Source organism: Amyelois transitella, chromosome 9 (assembly GCF_032362555.1).
Source record: "Amyelois transitella isolate CPQ chromosome 9, ilAmyTran1.1, whole genome shotgun sequence".
Classification (NCBI taxonomy): Eukaryota; Metazoa; Arthropoda; class Insecta; order Lepidoptera; family Pyralidae; genus Amyelois; species Amyelois transitella.
This window is the reverse complement of record NC_083512.1, coordinates 9,764,893-9,785,272: the sequence shown is the minus strand read 5'-3', so window position 1 is coordinate 9,785,272 and position 20,380 is coordinate 9,764,893. Positions and strand designations below refer to the sequence as shown.

General features: G+C 35.8%; 3 protein-coding genes across 3 annotated transcripts; 2 read left to right on the top strand and 1 right to left on the bottom strand.

The window, feature by feature from the left end:
* The first annotated feature begins 3,858 nt into the window (after positions 1 to 3,858).
* On the top strand, positions 3,859 to 7,483 carry LOC106142919 (uncharacterized). Its single transcript, XM_013344868.2, has 6 exons — positions 3,859 to 3,974; positions 4,911 to 4,947; positions 5,275 to 5,390; positions 5,678 to 5,773; positions 6,474 to 6,571; positions 7,072 to 7,483. The coding sequence occupies exons 1-6, from the start codon at positions 3,948 to 3,950 to the stop codon at positions 7,256 to 7,258; spliced, it is 561 nt and encodes a 186-aa protein (XP_013200322.2). The 5' UTR covers positions 3,859 to 3,947; the 3' UTR covers positions 7,259 to 7,483.
* Positions 7,484 to 9,500: 2,017 nt separating this feature from the next.
* Positions 9,501 to 13,005, top strand: LOC106142918 (uncharacterized). The gene is made up of 6 exons (XM_060945832.1): positions 9,501 to 9,637; positions 9,835 to 9,889; positions 9,987 to 10,081; positions 10,784 to 10,870; positions 12,253 to 12,350; positions 12,726 to 13,005. Exons 1-6 carry the CDS (start codon positions 9,611 to 9,613, stop codon positions 12,940 to 12,942), a joined length of 579 nt encoding a protein of 192 aa, XP_060801815.1. The 5' UTR covers positions 9,501 to 9,610; the 3' UTR covers positions 12,943 to 13,005.
* Positions 13,006 to 14,793: 1,788 nt separating this feature from the next.
* On the bottom strand, positions 14,794 to 20,182 carry LOC106142789 (uncharacterized). The gene is made up of 6 exons (XM_060945855.1): positions 20,081 to 20,182; positions 18,606 to 18,654; positions 17,463 to 17,623; positions 16,568 to 16,660; positions 15,798 to 15,898; positions 14,794 to 14,989 (listed from the first exon to the last, which is right to left on the bottom strand). The coding sequence occupies exons 1-6, from the start codon at positions 20,105 to 20,107 to the stop codon at positions 14,806 to 14,808; spliced, it is 615 nt and encodes a 204-aa protein (XP_060801838.1). The 5' UTR covers positions 20,108 to 20,182; the 3' UTR covers positions 14,794 to 14,805.
* Positions 20,183 to 20,380: the final 198 nt, after the last annotated feature.

Genomic DNA, 20,380 nt, shown 5'->3' with positions numbered 1-20,380 from the left:
GTCTATATCCTTTGTGGGGTAGACACAGCCAACAGTCTTGAAAAGACTGATCGGCCACGTTCAGCTATTTGGCTTAATGATAGAATTGAGATTCAAATAGAGACAGGTTGCTTGCCCATCGCCTAAAAAAGAATCCCAAGTTTGTAAGCCTATCCGTAAAGAATATTTTCATTCTTAACCTGACCGGAGATCGAACCCGGGACTCTCATATACTGATGGTACGATATGCCTTGTGGTTCCGATGGTGCCGTCTAGTTCCAGGCATCAATATAAAAAAGAATACCACTCCATCTCTTTTTCGTGGATGTCGTAAAAGGCGACTTAGGGATAGGCTTATAAACTTTGGATTCCTCTTTTAGGCAATGGGCTAGCAACCTGTCACTATTTGAATATAAATTCTATCATCAAGCCTGTCAGCTGAACGTGGCCCATGAGTCTTTCAAGACTGCTGTCTCTGTCTTCCCCGCTAGAGATATAGACATGATCAAATGAATGAACGAATGACGATATGTCAAAAGAGCACGACATCAATGATACCAAAAAATGACATCCATGATCTTATTGAGAATCGAAAAGTACATCCCAATATCACTTCCTTCCTTCCAGAGATTTCGATAGTCATGTAAAATTGACTTCATTGACTTCATTGACGGGAATATGGATGTGACTCAGTTAGGGCATAGAGAGGTAAAGGCGGAGGTTACCCAACTAATCTGTTCGAAGAAACATCACATAATATAAGGTTGGTTTGAACAGAACGTAAATTGTGAAACTTAATCTAAATTGAGTAATTTATAACACATGTTTCTTCTTGAATCTTATAGCTATATCGACAACCTAACAATTATAGATAGACCAGTGAATAAAAATGCGGAAGATGTGTATGAAGGTTCGATTTTTTTTTGGCAAATTTTCACGGCATACTTTAATTTAACTAGTTAGGATAATTCTTTATTCTGTAAAATTTTACTCTTAATCGTCCACCAAAATTTGGTTAGAATGATACCTATGAGTATGACTTTTAAGTGAAATTGTGGTAAGATTATTTATTTCAAAAAATTCATTAAAAGTAACAATAACAATCTCAACTGTGTTTTTTATAATGTTATGTTTTTTTCTGTATTTTGTGTCTGTAGCAACTGAATAAACGTTTTTATCTATCTATCTAATAAACTCGACCGTTTTGCAACAATATTCGTTTTTAATTCAATCAGACCTTAAAACCTCTATATCTGTTACATCCAGTCGCCGAGTCCGTCCGTATGTCCGTCAACGAAATGGTAATCGTGTTACCAGGTAAAACACACGAGGAACATTGATGAGGAAAATGTATTAATTACGTAGATAATGCACTGAATAAATAATTGTAAGTGCATGTATTAAAATTCAATTTGGCACGTGAAATTTTATTTCATTATGAATCTGATAATCATACTTTTCTGCCGTGTGGTTTCCGGCACCATTAGAAAAGAAAGAATATCACCACTCCAATTCTTTCCCGTGGATGTCGTCAAAAGCGAGTAAGGGATAGACAAACTTCTTCTTTTAGGCGACAGACTAGCAACCTGTCACTATTTGAATCTCAATTCTATCATTAAGCCAAACAGCCGAGCGTGGCCTATCAGACTTTTCAATACTGACTACCCCGCAATGTATATAGTCGTGACTACTCGTATATGTATGTACGTAAACAGGGTTTACTGTTTTCTTGGACTATACCGATACGGTACACCAATTGGATTAAAAGCTCCCCAGCACCTCCAGTATAATTTGTAACAAAACCTTTTGCAAGGGCAAATGTACACATGTTCATAACATTATACTTGTAAACTAAATTAACCTGTTAATTGTGTTAAAATCATGTCACATCGTTCTTTAATGATGTTACACACCCCATCTCGGTTCTGGCGTAACCCCCCCGTAAATAAACAGTGGGTACGTAAGTTTGTGACAAAACAAACAATTTAAAAATTTTAATGGTGACAATTTGCCATGGAAACAGTGCGTGCAGTCACATACCACATTTTGTTATACAAATCTGTTTCGTAATTAATAACGAATAGAACACAAATTCGTGTAAATAAGATCTTTATTGTTACAAAATGTTGATATTATTTAGTCACTGTACAGTTTTATCTCCATAATGATATAATGTGACACCAAGTGTGCAATTTAAGCAGAATTTTACAATTAACTTAATTTTGACACATTATGTTCCTTGTTCTCATATCTGTGCCGTGTGGTTCCCGGCACCGATACAAAAATAATAGGACCACTCCATCTCTTTCTCATGGATGTCAAAAGATGTAAAAGGCGACTAAGGGATAGGCTTACATACTTGGGATTCTTTTTAGGCGATGGGCTAGCAACCTGTCACTATTTGAATCTCAATTCAAACTCATTTAAACCAAATAGATGAGCGTGGCCATTCAGTCTTTTCAAGACTGTTGGCTCTGTCTACCCCGCAAGGGATATAGACGTGACCATATGTATGTTCTCTTATCTCAACTTAAAAATGCGATCATATTTTCGTGTTTGTTTCACATATTATGGTTCAATTTTTACATATTTTTTACAATCACGACTTTCTCGTAATTCCTTACGAGTAAGACAGAGCGGACAGTCTCGAAAAGACTGAAAGGTCATGTTCAGCTTAATGGGCTTAATAATAAAATTTAGATTCGAAAAGAGATAGGTTGTTAGCCCAACTTAACTCTTCTGTCATATAACCCTTCTTCTGAACAGGTTTATACTTACTTACAATTTGTTCAAAGTGACTACTATCTTAATTCGGTAAGTTTGTAATAATTTTATCACCCGCCAATACTTAGAATTCCCACCTCGCGTCTTCGTACCTCAATGCCCAAACTGTATTTAGTTTAAGCGTTGAGGTAAATAGAATTTTATCTGAAACATAGTAAAGTATAAAATGATTACAACAGTGCAATAATTTAGCCAATGAAGCATTTGTTTCCTAACATGGCCTACTAGGTGACCATTATTATGGTCAATTCTACCGTGTGTAATAGCACTTAGACACTAAGGATTATTTTCATGAGGTTCATTTATATATTTCGAAATTGAGGTAGATTCATATTGTTGGCCTTATTTGGTTCACTGTTAACATCAAAAGTAGTTATTTCTACATACCTACATAAATCGCATGTTTGTGAGGCGTTTAAACTGATTGAATAGGACCACCCCATGTCTTTCCCATGGATGTCGTAAAAGGCGACTAAGGGGAAGGCTTTTAAAGTTGGGATTCTTCATTTAGGCGATGGGCTAGCAACTTGTCACTATTTAAATCTCAATTCTTTCATTAAGCCAAACAGCTGAACGAGGCCTATCAGTCTTTTAAGACTGGGGGTAATGTTTGTTAATTTATTCGTATGTAAGGCTAAATCTTCGGAAATAAATTAACTGAAAAAAAATATATTGCCATGCCAGATAAATTAAAAATGTCTATAATTAAATTTGCGCGGTAAAATATTGCAAGCATATTTTTTATTTATTTAAATTCCATGTGGTTTCCGGCACCAATACAAAAAAGAATAGTACCACTCCATCTCTTTCCCATGGATGTCGTAAAAGCCGACTAAGGGGTAGGCTTATAAACTTGGGATTCTTCTTTTAGGCGATGGGCTAGCAACCTGTCACTATTTGAATCTCAATCCTATCTTAAAGCCAAATAGCTGAACGTGGCCTATCAGTCTTTACAAGACTGTAGGCTCTGTCTGCCCCGCAAGGGATATAGACGTGATTGTATGTATGTATTAAATTCCATTCCATGTGGGTATAAATAAGGAAAATCAACAGCTATAAATATACACAATCGTATACATTATATCATTCGAGTATAATACTTTGTTAATTGGAGTTATAATATTTGTTATTATACAAAGTTTCAGATCTTTCCGTAAAATAGATACTAGATTGATATTGTAAAAATGAAGACCTTATCGATCTGTTTGTTGGTATGTAATATTAAATTTTCTATTTTTCTAAAAAGTTCAATAATATTGTAGCGGGAGCGATGATTCGGCTCGACCGCCACCAAAGGGAAGATCTTCCGCCAGGCTAGGTGTTATGCCTGGGGAACCGCGGCTCCGACGATGTTGTGTCGGAGGTTGTATATATAGCTCCAATCCGTGAAATCTTTGAAATCGCGTCTCAGATTCTTCGCTGCTATTGGTTGAGCGCGTCATTTTCTTCGCGATGATTGACAGTAGTTGTTTGATTTGATGTTTGTGGCGAATGGCGTAGAGATGACGCCACAATATCTACCTAGTGAAGTCAAACTATGCAAAATATTTTAAAATCCAAGCTCTATAAAGCTTTTTCACGTTAACTTGGATAACTTGATAGTCACAGGTATTTATTTTTTATCTATATTATTTTAGGACCTTGACATCCTTCTTCCTCTTGGCTAGTTCCAGTTACATCCTCAACACTCTGGCGAGGAGCCCAGGGTATGCCTCAGACCATAGATCCTGGTTTGGATGAGTCAGGTTTTTACACGAAGCGACTCCCATCTGACCTCCGCAACCTTTGCAGGTAAACCTGACGTATTGGATCGATCAGGGTTACACATCCAGTTACCTGTGCAGGTTTCCTCACGATGTTTTCCTTCAACATGAGAGCATCGATTAATATTCAAAATAATGTACATATCTTCGAAAGAAGTCATTGGTACATGGCCGAAGTGGGATTCGAACCCGTGCCTTTTTGCGCATCACGCATATGTATTATCATCTTACCAATTAAACCACCTACGCTCTTTGTCTTAATTAAAAAACTAAGATATAACAATATTGATAATGCGACACACCTTTAAGATGTACGTGAATATATTAAATATTCACCTTACGTCCGAAGATCTGATAATTTTTATTCAAATGTTTTTGTTTCAGGTAGGAACTGTTGTTCTTCAAGTGAACAATACACAAGGTAAGCAAACTAAACAAATTATTTTGAAGAAATAATTCTTATTTTCTATTTGGTTTCTTTTTAAAATTTTACACACATAAGTTCTATTATGTTTGTTTGTTTGTAAACTCTTTATTGCACATATAAACAAATGTAACAAAAATAGAACAGTCATTGGATATAGAAGAATACCTATGTACAATGGCGGACTTATCACAACCGGGATTTCTTCCAGTCAACCAAAATAAAAAGGAAAATCCATAATCATTATGATTATCATTTTGCACATTCTATAACTGCATAGACTTATTTTTCATTAATTTATCTTAATATTGTTTATTCTTACAGGTGCAAATAATAATTTGATAGTACCTCGAAATTGTGCCAACAAAGCAATGTGTTTTGAAAATCCGTCGAGCTACGAGAATTATCCGCAGAAAGCTATCGACGCATACTTGAAACATGTTAGTATTTTATCATTATCGGCTAAGTGGTTTTATACATAATGGTAAAGGACCACTCATTCTTCTTCAGTATATATCTCAGTAAATGACTAATGATATAATATAATAATTCTTGATTTTATAAGAGACATGCAAATATACCTAAAAAGAAAGAAAGACAGAAAATATGTTTATTTGATACAAAATACAAATAAAAATATGACAATTTACATCCAAAAATGTACCAAAAAGGTCTCCGCTCAGCAAAAAAAAATTTAAAAATATTTCACCTATTTAATATTTTACAGAGCCCTTTGCCAAACAGCCCGGACTTTGAAGAAGATGAGATGGATAAGTTAAATCATGAAAGAGAAGATGAAATAAACTGCAGTACTGAAGTTCAAGTATCTATGCATATTTTTTCTATTATTCTTATCACGTCTATATCCCTTGCGGGGTACACAGAGCCGACAGTCTTAAAAAGACTGATAGGCCACATTCAGCTGTTTGGCTTAATGATAGAATTGAAATTCAAATAAGTAGTGACAGGTTGCTAGCCTGTTGCCTAAAAGAAGAATCTCAAGTTTATTAGCCTATCCCTTAGTCGCTTTTTACGACATCCATGGGAAAGAGATGGGGTGTTCCTATTCATTTTTCTAATGGTGCCGGGAACCACACGGCATTGAAAACGTTATTGTACAAAGTAAAATGTACAAAAGGCTGCCGTTTGGAATTCTCTGCCAGTTTACCGACTCACTAAACAGAAAAACATTTAGTGTTTGGTACCATAAAATGCTCATGCAATTCACTGACTAAGTTTTTTTTTGTGTGCAACTTAGGTGTTTTCTTAATGACACTAATTTCATTTTACTGAATACAATTCATAATTAACATATATCGGGAATTCGCACCTATGCAAATTTACAACAATTCAATTCTCTTAATTTTTTTTTATTGTTATATTTTTTTTCTATTTCCGCACGAAATTTCATCAAATACGGCCTATGACATAACCGTGAAAGCGTTTCAGTCAGACCGACTTTTGCATGAAAAAAAAGAAGTATTGTTTTTAGTGTTTATCTTACCTAAACATATTTTTTTCAGATGTTGAGACCTTTTTCAGTTAAAGGAGAAAATAATCGATGGTACCCTGTTGTCCAATCAAAGTTCTTCACGCAAAGAATCAGACATGTAACTTGCAAGTAAGAACCGATCGCCTTAATTTATTCTCAAATGTTTTAAGTGAGCAATAAAAATCTACTGTAAAAACCACTGTTTATTGGAGCTAATATAAATAAAATAATAGGACCACTTTATCCCTTTTTTATGGATGTCGTAAAAGGCGACTAAGAAATAGGCTTACAAACTTAGCTTAACTTAGGGTTCTTCATTTAGGCGATGGGTGATGGGGAACCTGTCACTATTTGGATCATTCTATTTGGTCAAACAGCTGAACGTGGCCTATCAGTCATTTCAATACTGTGAGCTCTGTCTGTCCCGCAAAGGATATTAAAGACATGATTATATACGTGTATGTATGTGTGTACCAAAGAGTAATGGCTGTAGGCTTTGGTAATTAAAAAACCTACAATCTACATTCTAAATTTCAAACCTTAAACTTAGCGATTTGGGCCGTGATTGATATACCAGTTAATAATTCTGTAAGCGTTTCGTTTTATATTGAGATTCTAATACTTTTTAGAAACCAAGGAGGCCAGTGCATGAGAAATATATTCCTACAGGAAGACCGCTTCCAAGCAACATGTGAGACGCAAGTTGGCGAAATAGACGTGTACGTTTTCGACGAGGTCTCCGAAAAAGTCAAACTCTTGCCAGTACCAGTCAGTACGTGTTGCAAGTGTACCATCAGGGATAAGACCAAAGATTAAGAGCAAATCTCCGATCAACTATATTATGGTCATCGAAATATCAATATACCCATTTTATAGCAAATTAGCGTTTATTACCGCGTAATACAGTTCCATACAGGGTCACTGATATGCGGTTGACTGTACCAAAACAAAACAGTCTTAGAAGTAACGACAGTAAATACTTTTGTTTGTTTATACATAAAATAAATTTGTGATTTATATATCCCATTGTTATAATAATGCTTCGCGAAATTTTTATTCAAAAAATACATCTTAATATCCAAATTGTGTTTTTATTTAAATTTTAACATCCCACGTAAAGTATACCTTTAATTTCTGTCATATACTTACTCTTAGGTAACGCACTCCATGATGTAGTCATGCTTACTCTTTGTGATTTACACCATGGTAAACGTTGCTATGTATATATAGTTATTAAATAATTCAAAATGTGAAAACAATAAAATGTTTTATTTAACAATTTCTTATGCGAAATTTCATTAGAATCGGTTTAGTGGTTAACTCGGAAGAGGTAACAGACAAACTTACCTTCGTTTTGATAAGGATTGGATGTTGTATTTATACATACTTAAATCCGTTAGGTACTGAAGCTATGTTATGCTTGCACGGTTTCAAAATTTCCTTAATCCAAGGATTGTCCATTATTTTTTTCAAAACCACCACTTAATGTATAGCTAACATGAGTAGCAAAGTACGGGCAGGAACTGAGGATACCATTTGAACTCCAGGTAACAGTAACTTACCAAAAATACTCGTTTAATATCAGATTCAATAGACAACCTAAAACTTTTTTCTATAAGATTTATTATAAATAATTAGATTTTGAATAATGGGTTGAAAAATGGCTCCAAATGACGAACTGATGGACTCGAAGACATTTTTTGTGTAAGCCTCTAAAACCAAATTGTTGACATTTGAGATTGATGTTAGCAGACTTAATGGTTAATATAATAAGTAATACCTATGCAACCTCTTTTCTGTTGTGTTCATAACTGGCCAGTTATAAAAAGGAAAAAAAAATTGTAAGTTTCTTTTGGATTCTTTTCGTAATGTTATATCTAGTACATACAAATTTGATACAAATTATTTTAGCATGTTTCAAGTTAAACGCAAGTGCAGTTTTACATTATCCTAAAATCATCCCCAGTCTATTTACATAACCAAGTTTTACTTTTTATGGAGTGCTTCCTACGCCTTCAACAATTATTAACGATCAATTAATTAGCATTTAGCTTAAACACTGGTAAGTTTGTTTTTTTAGGAAATCCAGAAAAACATTTAATTAGTTTATTCATGAGGTTCCCTGTGGAATACCTGGAATACAATTCTTCTTGGAAAAGTCGTAAAAACATGTCCCACGGGATTTGAAAATACCTACTTAAATAATATTCATGCAATCGGAGCAGTGGATATAGGTCTTTCTCCTCCTGGCTTTAGTCCCGGTTGCATACTCTCTGGAGAGGAGCCCAGGGTATGCCTGGTGAGTCAGGTTTTTACACGAAGCGACTCTCATCTAATCTCCGAAACTTGTGCAGGTTAACCTAACCCATATTGGATACATGGTTACACATCCAGTCAACTGAATGTGCAGGTTTCCTCTCGCTGTTTTACCTCGCCCTAAGAGTATCGGTTAGTATTGAAACGAATTTACATAACTTTGAATACCTTTGAATAACTTCATCCTGGTGTTTGTCTCGAAAAAAAGAACAGTAATTAACCTTTAAAAGTAAAAAAGTAAAAAGAATTTATTCAAAGAACCTTCATACATATATACATACAGCTGAACGTGGCCTTGCTGTCTTTTCAAGATTGTCGGCTCTGTCTACCTGGTAATGGATAAACCGCGATTATGTGGAAAGTAGGGGACGGATTTTGTTCCTGTTTGAAATGTTGGAAGGAGGACTTTCTGAGGAAGGTTTATATCAATAAATGTTACCCGTAATTAATAAAAACGTGATATGTATTCAATTTCCCTTAGGAACCAAGGAGCCCAGTGCATGCGCATACGCATTATACTACCATTAGTTTTTCATAAAGACGTCAATTACTGTTAGTCATTAGATTTTCTGTAATTTCATTATGTGTTTAACCTTCTGCAATAAACTGATATTCCTGTTTCATATCCTTATTTTGTCATATTTCTAACGTATTTCTTGATTATAAATTACGTCACGGAAATTAACCGATCCCATATTTATATAATTGCAAGGAATAATGTCAAGTTCAGTATTATTAAGGCGGGCGTCCCGCTTATACTAATTAAATTATATATTACTATTTTAGTAATTAATTTAATTTTTATAAATAAAAAATAAACAAAGTTCCCAAACTTTTTTCTTGTAAAGAAAAATGTCGCAGAACGCTGTTTTATTTATTGTGAGTATTTTTCTTTTCTAATAGTACAATAATAAATAATCATTCATTTCGAATTGAACAGAATTTTTTTTTGTATCAGGCTTCCCAACAAGAATTTTAACTTCTGAGCTTTATTTACATTCCACTGGTGTTTTTTTTTTCTATTTTGCGAATAGGTACCTAACTACCTAAGAATTTAAATACTTTTTTGCTTTCAGATGTTGGTCATACTGATCACGTCATCAAACGGCACCCCGCTTAATTTCAAAAATGGTAAGTAAAATAACCCTGTATTTTTTTAAATAAGCGGTGAATATGAGTCTCTTACTTTGCTTGTATGTCAAAAATTGATATAAATTCTCTTTTTCAGTTGAAATGCATCCGAACTGCAGAAATAGTACATATTGCTTTGAACGCGGTGCCGACTATCCCTCAGCTCTCATTGAAGAACTAGTCAACAAAACTGTAAGTTGTGATTTTAGTGATTGTCGATTTTAGACGTGATAAATAAAATGTATTCCTTACAAGTTGTCAATCATCTTTGGGGGGCTTTGAAAGCAACAACTCTGAAATATTGTTCATGGATGCTCTATGATAGAAAAAAAGAGTACTCCATTCATCTTGTCATTTCATGAGAAGATAGGTAGAATAATAATAATACTTTCCAATGGTCTGAAAACTGAGGATGCGAAAGTTGATCATAGTGGAGATTTAAATATTGGAAATCGTACTCAGGGCCCTGAAGTTAGCTGCTGACCCTCAGCCGACCAGGGTCGATTTTAGTGATTGTCTTATTGATAACTATGTAATTTTACAGTCCACTTCTTAACATGTAATCACGTCTCCCTTACGAGGCAGACAGAGCCAACGATCTCAAAAAAACTGGAGGGCCAAGTTCAACTCTATAACTTAACGATGTGAGATTCAAACAGTGACAGGTTGCTTGCCTATAACCTCAAAAAAGAATCCCAAATTTATTGGCTTTTCTTTTGATTGATTTTCCCTTTTTTATACATACATACGTACATAAAATCACGCCTCTTTCCCGGAGGGGTAGGCATTTTTATTAGTATTATATATAGCCACTAAGGAAGTATGCAGAGATCGTGGCAAGTGGGAAGAGGTAGTCTCTGCCTACCCTTATTTATTATTGATTTTATTTACCAGGATGTAATAAAAATTGATGGCGCGACCACTGAACAACGCGGGACGACCGACCATTCTATAGTAACGCCTTGTGAGCTTAATTACTCTGTAAGTATTCTTCATTTATACATATGGTCACGTCTATATCCCTTGTGGGTTAGACACAGCCAACAGTCTTTTAAAGACTGATAGGCCACGTTCAGCAATTTGGCTTCATGATAGAATTCAGATTCAAATAGTGATAGGTTGCTAGCCCATCGCCTAAAAAAGAATCCCAAGTCTGTAAGCCTATACCTTAGTCGCCTTTTACGACATCCATGGGAAAGAGATGGAGTGGTCCTATTCTTTTTTGTATTGGTGCCGGGAACCACACGGCATTCTTCTTTTTCTCATAATATGTAAGATGTAGCGAGTAGCTTGGGTGTGGTGATATGCAGCCTCTACATTAACTTTGACACCTTTTATCATAGAAGGGACATTTAATTAGTGTCACATGCTCAAGTCATTCTGTATAATTATCATTGAATAAATTGTAGAATAACTGACCATTTCTCAGTAAATATGGCTTAAGCATGTGACACAAATTAAATGTCCCTTTTTATTAAAAGGTGTCAAATCTAATCTGCCGTGTGGTTCCCGGCACCAATACAAAAAAGAATAGGACAACTCCATCTCTTTCCCATGGATGTCGTAAAAGGCGACAATGGGATAGGCTTACAAACTCGGGATTATTTTTGGGCGATGGGCTAGCAACCTGTCACTATTTGAATCTCAATTCTATCAATTAGCCAAATAGCTGAACGTGGCCATTCAGTCTTTTCAAGACTGTTGGCTCTGTCTACCCCGCAAGGGATATAGACGTGACCATATGTATGTATGTCAAATCTTACTTGGAGGTTGCATATCACCACATTGGGGAAGTTTTACTGAAACAAGCCTTTATATCTGATGTAAATGTATTAATATAATGTATTAATTTAGAGAGTCAATGATCGAAGGGGTTAGGCGCCCGAATATGAAGTGTGACGCAAAGGGTAGCACAGGTTATAACCCTACCCCGCTTATAAGTCTTTCTGAGTTATGTAAGTACTTAAGTCATCGCAAACCGATGCTTTTACGGTAAAGGAAAACCGTTAGGAAACCTGTACATTCGGGCAACTAATTGTATACCAAGATCTTCTTATGGTTACCTTAACAGCCCATAAAAGTCCACTATTGCACTAACTCCTACAGAAATGGGGGGATTTTAACCATAGTCACCACTCTGGGCAGGCAGGTTTTTGACCGGAGTGACTATTTATTCTGGACTATGTTGTCATATTAGCATAGGAGAAGCTGCTGCCCAAGACCCGCTTAATCCTTTAATCTACTGTTACGATACCTACGCGAAGATTGGGGTGGTGCTGTTTTATTCCTCCCATCTAGTGACGTATCACGCAACCGTGACTTCGCCAGGAGAATGATGATATTATAGGTTGTTTTAATTTCAGCTTGAGCCTATTTATCAAGTCAAAGACATAAACAACAAAGTGCGTTACGTCGTGCAAGCCACTCGGTTCCAACAAATACTCAAAGTTGAATGGTGCAGGTAATTTAACGTAACTACTTATAAGTTACTAGTAATAATTACTATATATATACACATACATATAATCACGTCTATATCCCTTGCGGGGTAGACAGAGCCAACAGTCTTGAAAAGACTGATAGGCCACATTTGGGCTATTTGGCTTAATGATAGAATTGAGATTCAAATAGCGACAGGTTGCTAGCCCGTCAAGAAAGTCAATAGCTCCCATATCCTACGTACATATTTATGATTCTGAAGGTTGGAATAGCTATAAGGCTAAATAAATGAATAAGAGACATTTATTAAAGTGAATGAAGCGACAGAAGTATGCAGGGATCGTGCTAGTGGAAAGATGTAGTCTCTGCAACTGGTATAAGAAGGTTTTTATTTCAGGAATAAAGGCGAAATAACAGAAGATAAAGGCGAATATCTCAAGATTGACAAACTGAGAGAAGACTCTTACAGCGCGTATTGTGTAGAATCATATTCTAACTACAGATTCTTGGTGCTGGCAGAAGACGGGAATGGATTCGAAAGCGTTAAGGCTCTAGGTGTTCCAATATGCTGCCGATGCGAAATACACCCTATGGGTAAAATAATAAAGTTTTGAATTCTTGATAGACAACTTCGGACTTGCCTGATGTCCAAGAAATAAAAACCATTCTACTATTTTTTTCTTGTTTTATTTTAAACGGTTGTATTGTACACTACTTGGTTCAGAATTCTGTAGTTGCAGGCTCTGAAATAATATAACCATGCAAAAATACATACATACGTCCCACCTCGTTCCCGAAGAAGTAGGCAGAAACTTTATCTTTCCACTTGAAACGATCCCTGCATACTTCTTTCGCTTTATCCACAATCCACATTCATAACGCTTAATGCAAAGCTTGTCGGTTTCGGAAACCCTTGACCGATCTTTTGCCAAAACTGGTCCAATTTGATCAACATATGTTCTTCTAGGACTTCCCACCCTAACGAACCATTCACACACACACGAATAAGGTAGATAAATAGGGAGACCGCCTGATCACGACGACTTCAGCAATGATCTCAAAAGAATACGATAAGAAAAAGTAATTGTTTTAACTTTTTTGTTTCTAGGTCAGCTTACATATAGTCATTCTGATCTAGTACCGAAATGTAATACTGTATATTCTTTTCTCGTGCAGATTGTTAAAGTCAATCAAGGCTAAAGCTTAAGAAATTGGGATTCTTCTTTTAGTCAATGGGCTAGCAATTTGTCACTTTTTGAATCTTAATTCAGTCATTAGCTGAACGTGGCCTTAAGTCTTTCAGATTGTACCTAAACTCTGTCTGCCCCGGATAAAGACGTGACATTTTTCTTGGTTATTTTTTAAGCCAATATACATCAGAAAACAAAACTTTTGAGTACATTTAACCTTTAAATAACCATTGTAAATTGAAGCTATTATAAAAAACAATTTAATATGGAACCTTAAAAAAAATATCCGCATTACACATATGACTATGATTCACCAGTAAAAAGCTGAACAGCTGAACGTGACCTATCAGTCTTATCAAGATTGTTTGCTCTGTCTACCACGCGAGGAATAAAGACGTGACTATATGTATGTATGTTAGTTCTAAATTTAAGATCTATCATTTTCATAGACTAGACTATGCCTGCGGCTCTCCTCGCGGTATAAAAATTCCGTTAAATGAAAAATTGCGTTAATCTCATTAAACGTGGGAATGTGGCGTCAATAGACTTCATAAGTAACCTACGTGCGAACTTTTTAAATAACTAGTACCTATTTTATTCAATTTACCCTTTTAGTTTTATTTTTCATAATATTAAGACTCAATATTCGATCAAATAATACTTATCTAGTTAAAAATATCTATCTTATAAATATGACACTGAAAACAGTTGAACCTGGACTTTTAGTCTTTTCAGGATAGCTATTCTATCTACCCCGTAAAGAATTAAAGACTTGATTTTAGTGTATGTATGAGAGCATCCCATAATTTATAATACCCTTGCTCGGTATTTGGTACTACAAGAATATCACTCAATAAACAAGCTTATGTCTATATTGAAGGCCTAAACTTTGATATGGACAAAGAGCCAAATTCCAAATGGTTTCCACGCCGTATGGTTCCAGACACTGAAGAAAAGGACCACTCTATATATTTCCCATGTATGACGTATAAGGCGACTAAAGGATAAGCTAATAAAATAATGATACTTCTTGTAGGCGCTGGGGTAGCAACCTATCACTATTTGAATCTCAAACCCGTACAGCTGTTAAGCGTGGCCTTCCAGTCTTCATGATACTGTTGGCTGTGTCTACCCCGCAAGGGATATAGACATGATTAAATGTATATATGTATCCATTATAGTTATTTTGAATTTATTTGTCACAGACGAAAAAAAAAACATTGTCTTTTGACGAATCAATATACCTAAGTATATATATATATTGAAAAGATATGTTCATGTAACTATTTATTTCCTTTTATTTTCCATTTTGTACATGCAGGCACAACAAATAGGCAGTTCCGCCGTGACCCGCTCGGTGCCGCCTTTCTCGTCGTCTACGAGAAACTCCCACGACACCGTCTTTTGACGACACATTGTGGTTATACCCGGCACTGGGGGGTAGTCAGAGAAACATCTTGGCACTTTGTCACTGAAAATAAAAAAATAAATGGTTTAATTACATATATCTACGTTTTTAATGAATTAAAAAAAAAAGTCGTAAAAGACGACTAAGGGATAGGCTTATAAACTTGGGATTTTCCTTTTAGACGACGGGCTAGCAACCCGTCACTATTTGAATATCAATTCTATCATTGAGCCAAACAGCTGAACGTGGCCTATCAGTCTTTTCAAGACTGTTGGCTCTGTCTACCCCGTAAAGGATATAGACGTGATCATATGTATGTATGTATGTAAATAAGTACGGCTGAGCCTGGCCTTTCGGTTTTATAGAGATGGCTCTGTCTGCCTCGCAAGGGTTAGAGACGTGATTCTATGTATGTAAATAAGTTCTGTTTTTTTACTTAGGATAAACTTAGGATTTTACTTTTAGGCGATGCGTTAGCAACCTGTCACTATTTGAATCTCAATGCTATTATTAAGCCATACAATTGTATGTTGGTATTTCTAGACTGATGTTGGCTTTGACTATCCCGTAAGGGTTAAATACGTGATTATATGTACGTGTATGACGTGTGAAACTTGTTCTTTATCCTGAATCCTCGGAGAGTAGTCCCGAAAAGACTGAATGGCTACGTTCAGCTGCTCGGCTTAATGATGGAATTGAGATCTTGATTGATTGAGATCCAAATAGTGACAGTTTGCTAGCCCATCGCCTTAAATTTTATAAGCCTATCCCTTAGTCGCCATTTACGACATCCATGGGAAAGAGATGGAGTGGTCCTATACTATTTTTGTATTGGTGCCGGGAACCGCACGGCACTTACTTATGTACTCACTTGCATTTCTCCAATCTAACTCGTTGAAGGTAGTTGACATCTGGTGCTTGGACTACCTTCCGCCATCGACCTCCTGCCTGCACCTGGTACAGCGGCTCGTACTGAAATGATAACATTTTAATGTTACATTACCCCTTTATTTATTTATTTTTTTTATTTTTTTATTTAAACTTCATTGCACAAATGTATAATATTAAAAAAGAGATAAATAAAAATAATATTGAAAGAAGAGTGATTGCACAAAATACAAATGTATAGCACAATTGGCGGACTTAATGCTGGAAGCATTATCTACGAGTCAACTTTTGAGTCTGACAGAGAACTTTATGTGGGGTCAAACTAAATAAATATATTTATACCTACACAAAATATAAAATAAAATTATAATATACATACATAAAAACTACAATATTTACGCCAATAATACAACGGTAATAGTACACCTCTTAAAGTATTTGGTAAGGAATTCTTGTATAACAAAATATAATCTTGGCAGTCTTACATATGTACATACATACATACGGTCACGTCTATATCCCTTGCATTGGCTTCAGGCGTTCAGCTGTATGCCTTAAGATGGAATTGAGAAATAGTGACAGGTTGCTAGCCCATCGCTTAAAAAATGAATCCCAAGTTTATAAACCTATCCTTTAGTCGCCTTTTATGACATCCAAGGGAATGAGATGGAGTGGTTCTATTCTTTTTTGAATTGATGCCGGGAACCACACGGCACTATAACAGTTTATATATTTATTTATTTATATATTTACCGTGACAACAGAATCGCAGCCGTCCTTTTCACCGGGGTCGCCGGTCCTGTCGTCCAGTTCTGAGATGATGACTGATGGCTGCTTCACATCTTTCTGGAATGTATCAAAGCATACAAGTCAGTTTTATCAGTCAGTATCAGTCAGTTATGTAGGTACAGATGCCGTGTGGCTATGACAATCAGGCAGCGCCTGATGTGTATATACTCGTACATACATATAATCACGACAATATCACTTGCGGGGTAGACAGAGCCAATAGTCTTAAAAATACTGACAGACCACGTTCAGCTGTTAGGCTAACTGATAGAATTGAGATTAATATAAAGTTACAGGTTTGCTAACCCGTCGCCTAAAAGAAGAATCCCAAGTTTGTAAGCCTATCCCTTAGTCGCCTTTTACGATTTCCATGGGAATGAGATGAAGATGGTCTATTATTTTTTTATTGGTGCCGGGAACCACACGGCACAGAAGGCTATATGTAATTTTGTAAAAAGAAATCCGCCTACAATCGATATGCTCCTTTTTTGAAGTAGTTAATTTTCTTAAACCTCCGCCTGAGTGTAATAAACATTTTCCTGAAAACCGCATCAAAATCTGTTCAGCGAAGCGCTAGATAATCGAGGACATACATGCAGACATTCACATATGCATGCATGCATACATACAGATCAAACGGAGAATCACCGAGAAAGTATGCTTACCATACAAACATACATACATAAAATCACGCCTCATTCCCGGAGGGGTAGGCAGAGACTACCTCTTTCCACTTGCCACGATCTCTGCACACTTCTTTCGCTTCATCCACATTCATAACTACTTCATGCAAGCTCGGCGGTTTCGGGTACTTTTGACCTGACACTTTACCAGGAGGTCCTTAATTTGATATGCTTACCATATCAGCAAACATTCTGTTGTATTTATCTTGAGGATAGTTTGGCGGTTTTACGAAGCAGTAGTTCTGCCCGCGACACTCCTCGGGCACATCATCTTCTGACCCGTACCTCGTCTGCAAGACTTCTTGTGTGGGACCTGGGTATACAATCGCGTCGGGAGCTGGAAAAAATTAAATTGTATCTTTTTTTTAAACATATTCATTTTATACATGTACAATTTCAATACGCTCACATCACACACATTGTAATCATACATATGTACCATCAATCATGCCATCATCAGCCGTGTGGTTCCCGGCACCATTGAAAAAAAGAATAGGACCACTCCGTCTCTTTCCCATGGATGTCGTAAAAGGCGACTAAGGGATAGGCTTACAGGCTTGGGATTCTTCCTTTTGGCGATGGGCTAGCAACCTGTCACTATTTGAATCTCAATTCTATCAGTAAGCCAAATAACTGAACGTGACCATTCAGTCTTTTCAAAACTGTTAGCTCTGTCTACCCCGCAAGGGATATAGACGTGACCATATGTATGTATGTATACATCAATCATACATTATAGTCACACCTATATTCCTTGCGGGATAGACTGAGCCAATAGTCTTGAAAAGACTGAATTTCCTCGTTCTGTTTAGCTGTATGGCTTTATGATAAAATTGAGATTCAAATAGTGGCAGATTGGTAGCCCAACACCTAAAAAAATCCCAAGTTGAGGCCCTTAGTCGCCTTTTACGACATACATGGGAAAGATATGGAGTTGTTCTATTCTTAAGTGGCAGAAACCACACGGCATACACTATAATTATATATCGTCTTTTTTCATATACCTACTTACACAGACTCGAAATAATTATAGTACATACATACTTACATAGTCACTTCTATATCCCTTACGGGGTAGACAGAGCCAATAGTCTTGAAAAGACTGAATGGCCACGTTCAGCTGCTCGGCTTAATAATGGAATTAAGATCCAAATAGTGACAGGTTGCTAGCCCATCGCCTAAAAAAGGATCGCAATTTCATAAGCCTATCCCTTAGTCGCCTTTTACGACATCCATGGGAAAGAGATGGAGTGGTCCTATTCTTTTTTGTATAGGTGCCGGGAACCACACGGCACTATAATAATAATTATAGTACTTACGTTTATTAGAAATGGCGCCATTTGCTAACTTAACATAGTAGACTGCAACCTGTAAAATAATTAAAACTATTGTTAACAAAATATTTTAGGACAATCTACTACTATATTATTTACACGAACTAAGCCGCGGATAACTGGAAGTAGTTACAGCAACATAACTGTACCGACATAATAATATGTTTTATTTATATATCGATCAAATGGTCTATCAATAAATGTACTTGTTCAAAACATTACTTTATAAGTCAATAGTTACTGTATCTACCTACTTAGCGGGACTTTAGAACGAGGCACTAAAATAACATTGCGACAAGGTTTACACATGCAATTGTGACTCCTTAAGCTTATGTCACTACTAGAGGCCGCCCGCGACTTCGTCCGCATGGAAACCCTATCAATCCCGCAGGAACTCTGGGATAAAAAGTAGCCTATATGTTATTCTGGGTCTTCAGCTACATACATACCAAATTTCATCGTAATCGGTTCAGTAGTTTTTGCGTGAAAGAGTAACAAACATCCATACTGACATCCTGACATACAAACTTTCACATTCATAATATTAGTAGGATAACTAAAGACATAAGGTATATTATTCCATACTCTTCACCTACGTTCGTATGGTGCCCGGCTAAAATGCGTGTGCACACGTACAAATCCTGCCACGGCTATGTATCAGACGCTTTTCTGAGTTATGCACATTAGTTTGTGTACTAACCGATGCTCTTAGGGTAAGGAAACCGCTGTATCTGCATTCAAACATCTGAATGTATAACCATCTCAATGTTGAGTTTTATTTGCCAACTATACAACTCTACTTGCGTTTCAAGACGACGATAAATCATCCCTCTCGTTTCAAATACAATAATTTAGTTTGATTTTAATTATTCCAAATTCCATAGTGCTAAATTTTAATTACCACAATTTAAATAGGGACACATTTACCAAAAAGACATATTTTATCAAACGGTTTTTTTACATAAGTAAAATTAACAAAAGTCAGATTTCTGTAATTTTCAAATTTTTTTCTATCTAGTTTTTATATTTTTTGTCTTTTAATAAAATACTAGGTACTGCTTTCTGTTATTATGGTTGATTATAAATGGTAGAACTATCATTTCTCCAATAAAACACTTAATATTTATTTAACTTTGTTTTTTAACAAAAATTAAAAAAACTTAATAATGTACCTACTTATGTAGTTAGATAGCAAAACAGCTCCGTATTATTTCCCGCGCAATTTAATATCTAATAATAAAATATAATACCTAATTATCAATAAAATCGAATCTTTAGTTTTAGTTGGATTAATTAATGAAATAAATAAAGTCACTGCACCCTGACTTTACGGAGTTAGGGTCCTAAATTACTTCTAACATGCACTTTAAATAATACATCGTCTATAATAAACAAACTAATTACATTCATTAACATAGATTATCTACAAATAAAATCAACTAAACCAAATGTATACTTACAAACAAGACTAGAATCTGTGTAAACATTTTTTTTTAAACAACAAAAATAAATCAACGAACCAAACTAAGTGAACACGTTCGTTCACTATGCGTATTTTCGCAAGACTGGTGTGAATGTAGGCAGTTAAAGTGATATTTATTCTGTAGTCATTAAGTACTATAGTAATCCTCGTCCATAGGGCTGGAAAAACGCTGCGTTTTAAAAATATCCATGTTAATTAGAACATACATACATAGGACATAATCACGTCCCTTGCGGGGTAGACAGAGCCAACATTCTTAAAAAGACCACGTTCAGGT

Excerpts from the sequence above, each read along its gene's own strand:
- LOC106142919 (XM_013344868.2), top strand. The coding sequence starts at position 3,948 with ATGAAGACCTTATCGATCTGTTTGTTG. Across the intron at positions 3,975-4,910 it reads CCTTATCGATCTGTTTGTTG|GTAGGAACTGTTGTTCTTCA; the intron begins GTATGTAATATT and ends TTTTTGTTTCAG. Across the intron at positions 5,774-6,473 it reads ACTGCAGTACTGAAGTTCAA|ATGTTGAGACCTTTTTCAGT; the intron begins GTATCTATGCAT and ends TATTTTTTTCAG.
- LOC106142918 (XM_060945832.1), top strand. The coding sequence starts at position 9,611 with ATGTCGCAGAACGCTGTTTTATTTATT. Across the intron at positions 9,890-9,986 it reads CCCGCTTAATTTCAAAAATG|TTGAAATGCATCCGAACTGC; the intron begins GTAAGTAAAATA and ends TCTCTTTTTCAG. Across the intron at positions 10,082-10,783 it reads AAGAACTAGTCAACAAAACT|GATGTAATAAAAATTGATGG; the intron begins GTAAGTTGTGAT and ends TTTATTTACCAG.
- LOC106142789 (XM_060945855.1), bottom strand. The coding sequence starts at position 20,107 with ATGTTTACACAGATTCTAGTCTTGTTT. Across the intron at positions 18,655-20,080 it reads CACAGATTCTAGTCTTGTTT|GTTGCAGTCTACTATGTTAA; the intron begins GTAAGTATACAT and ends ATTATTTTACAG. Across the intron at positions 17,624-18,605 it reads TGGCGCCATTTCTAATAAAC|CTCCCGACGCGATTGTATAC; the intron begins GTAAGTACTATA and ends AATTTTTTCCAG.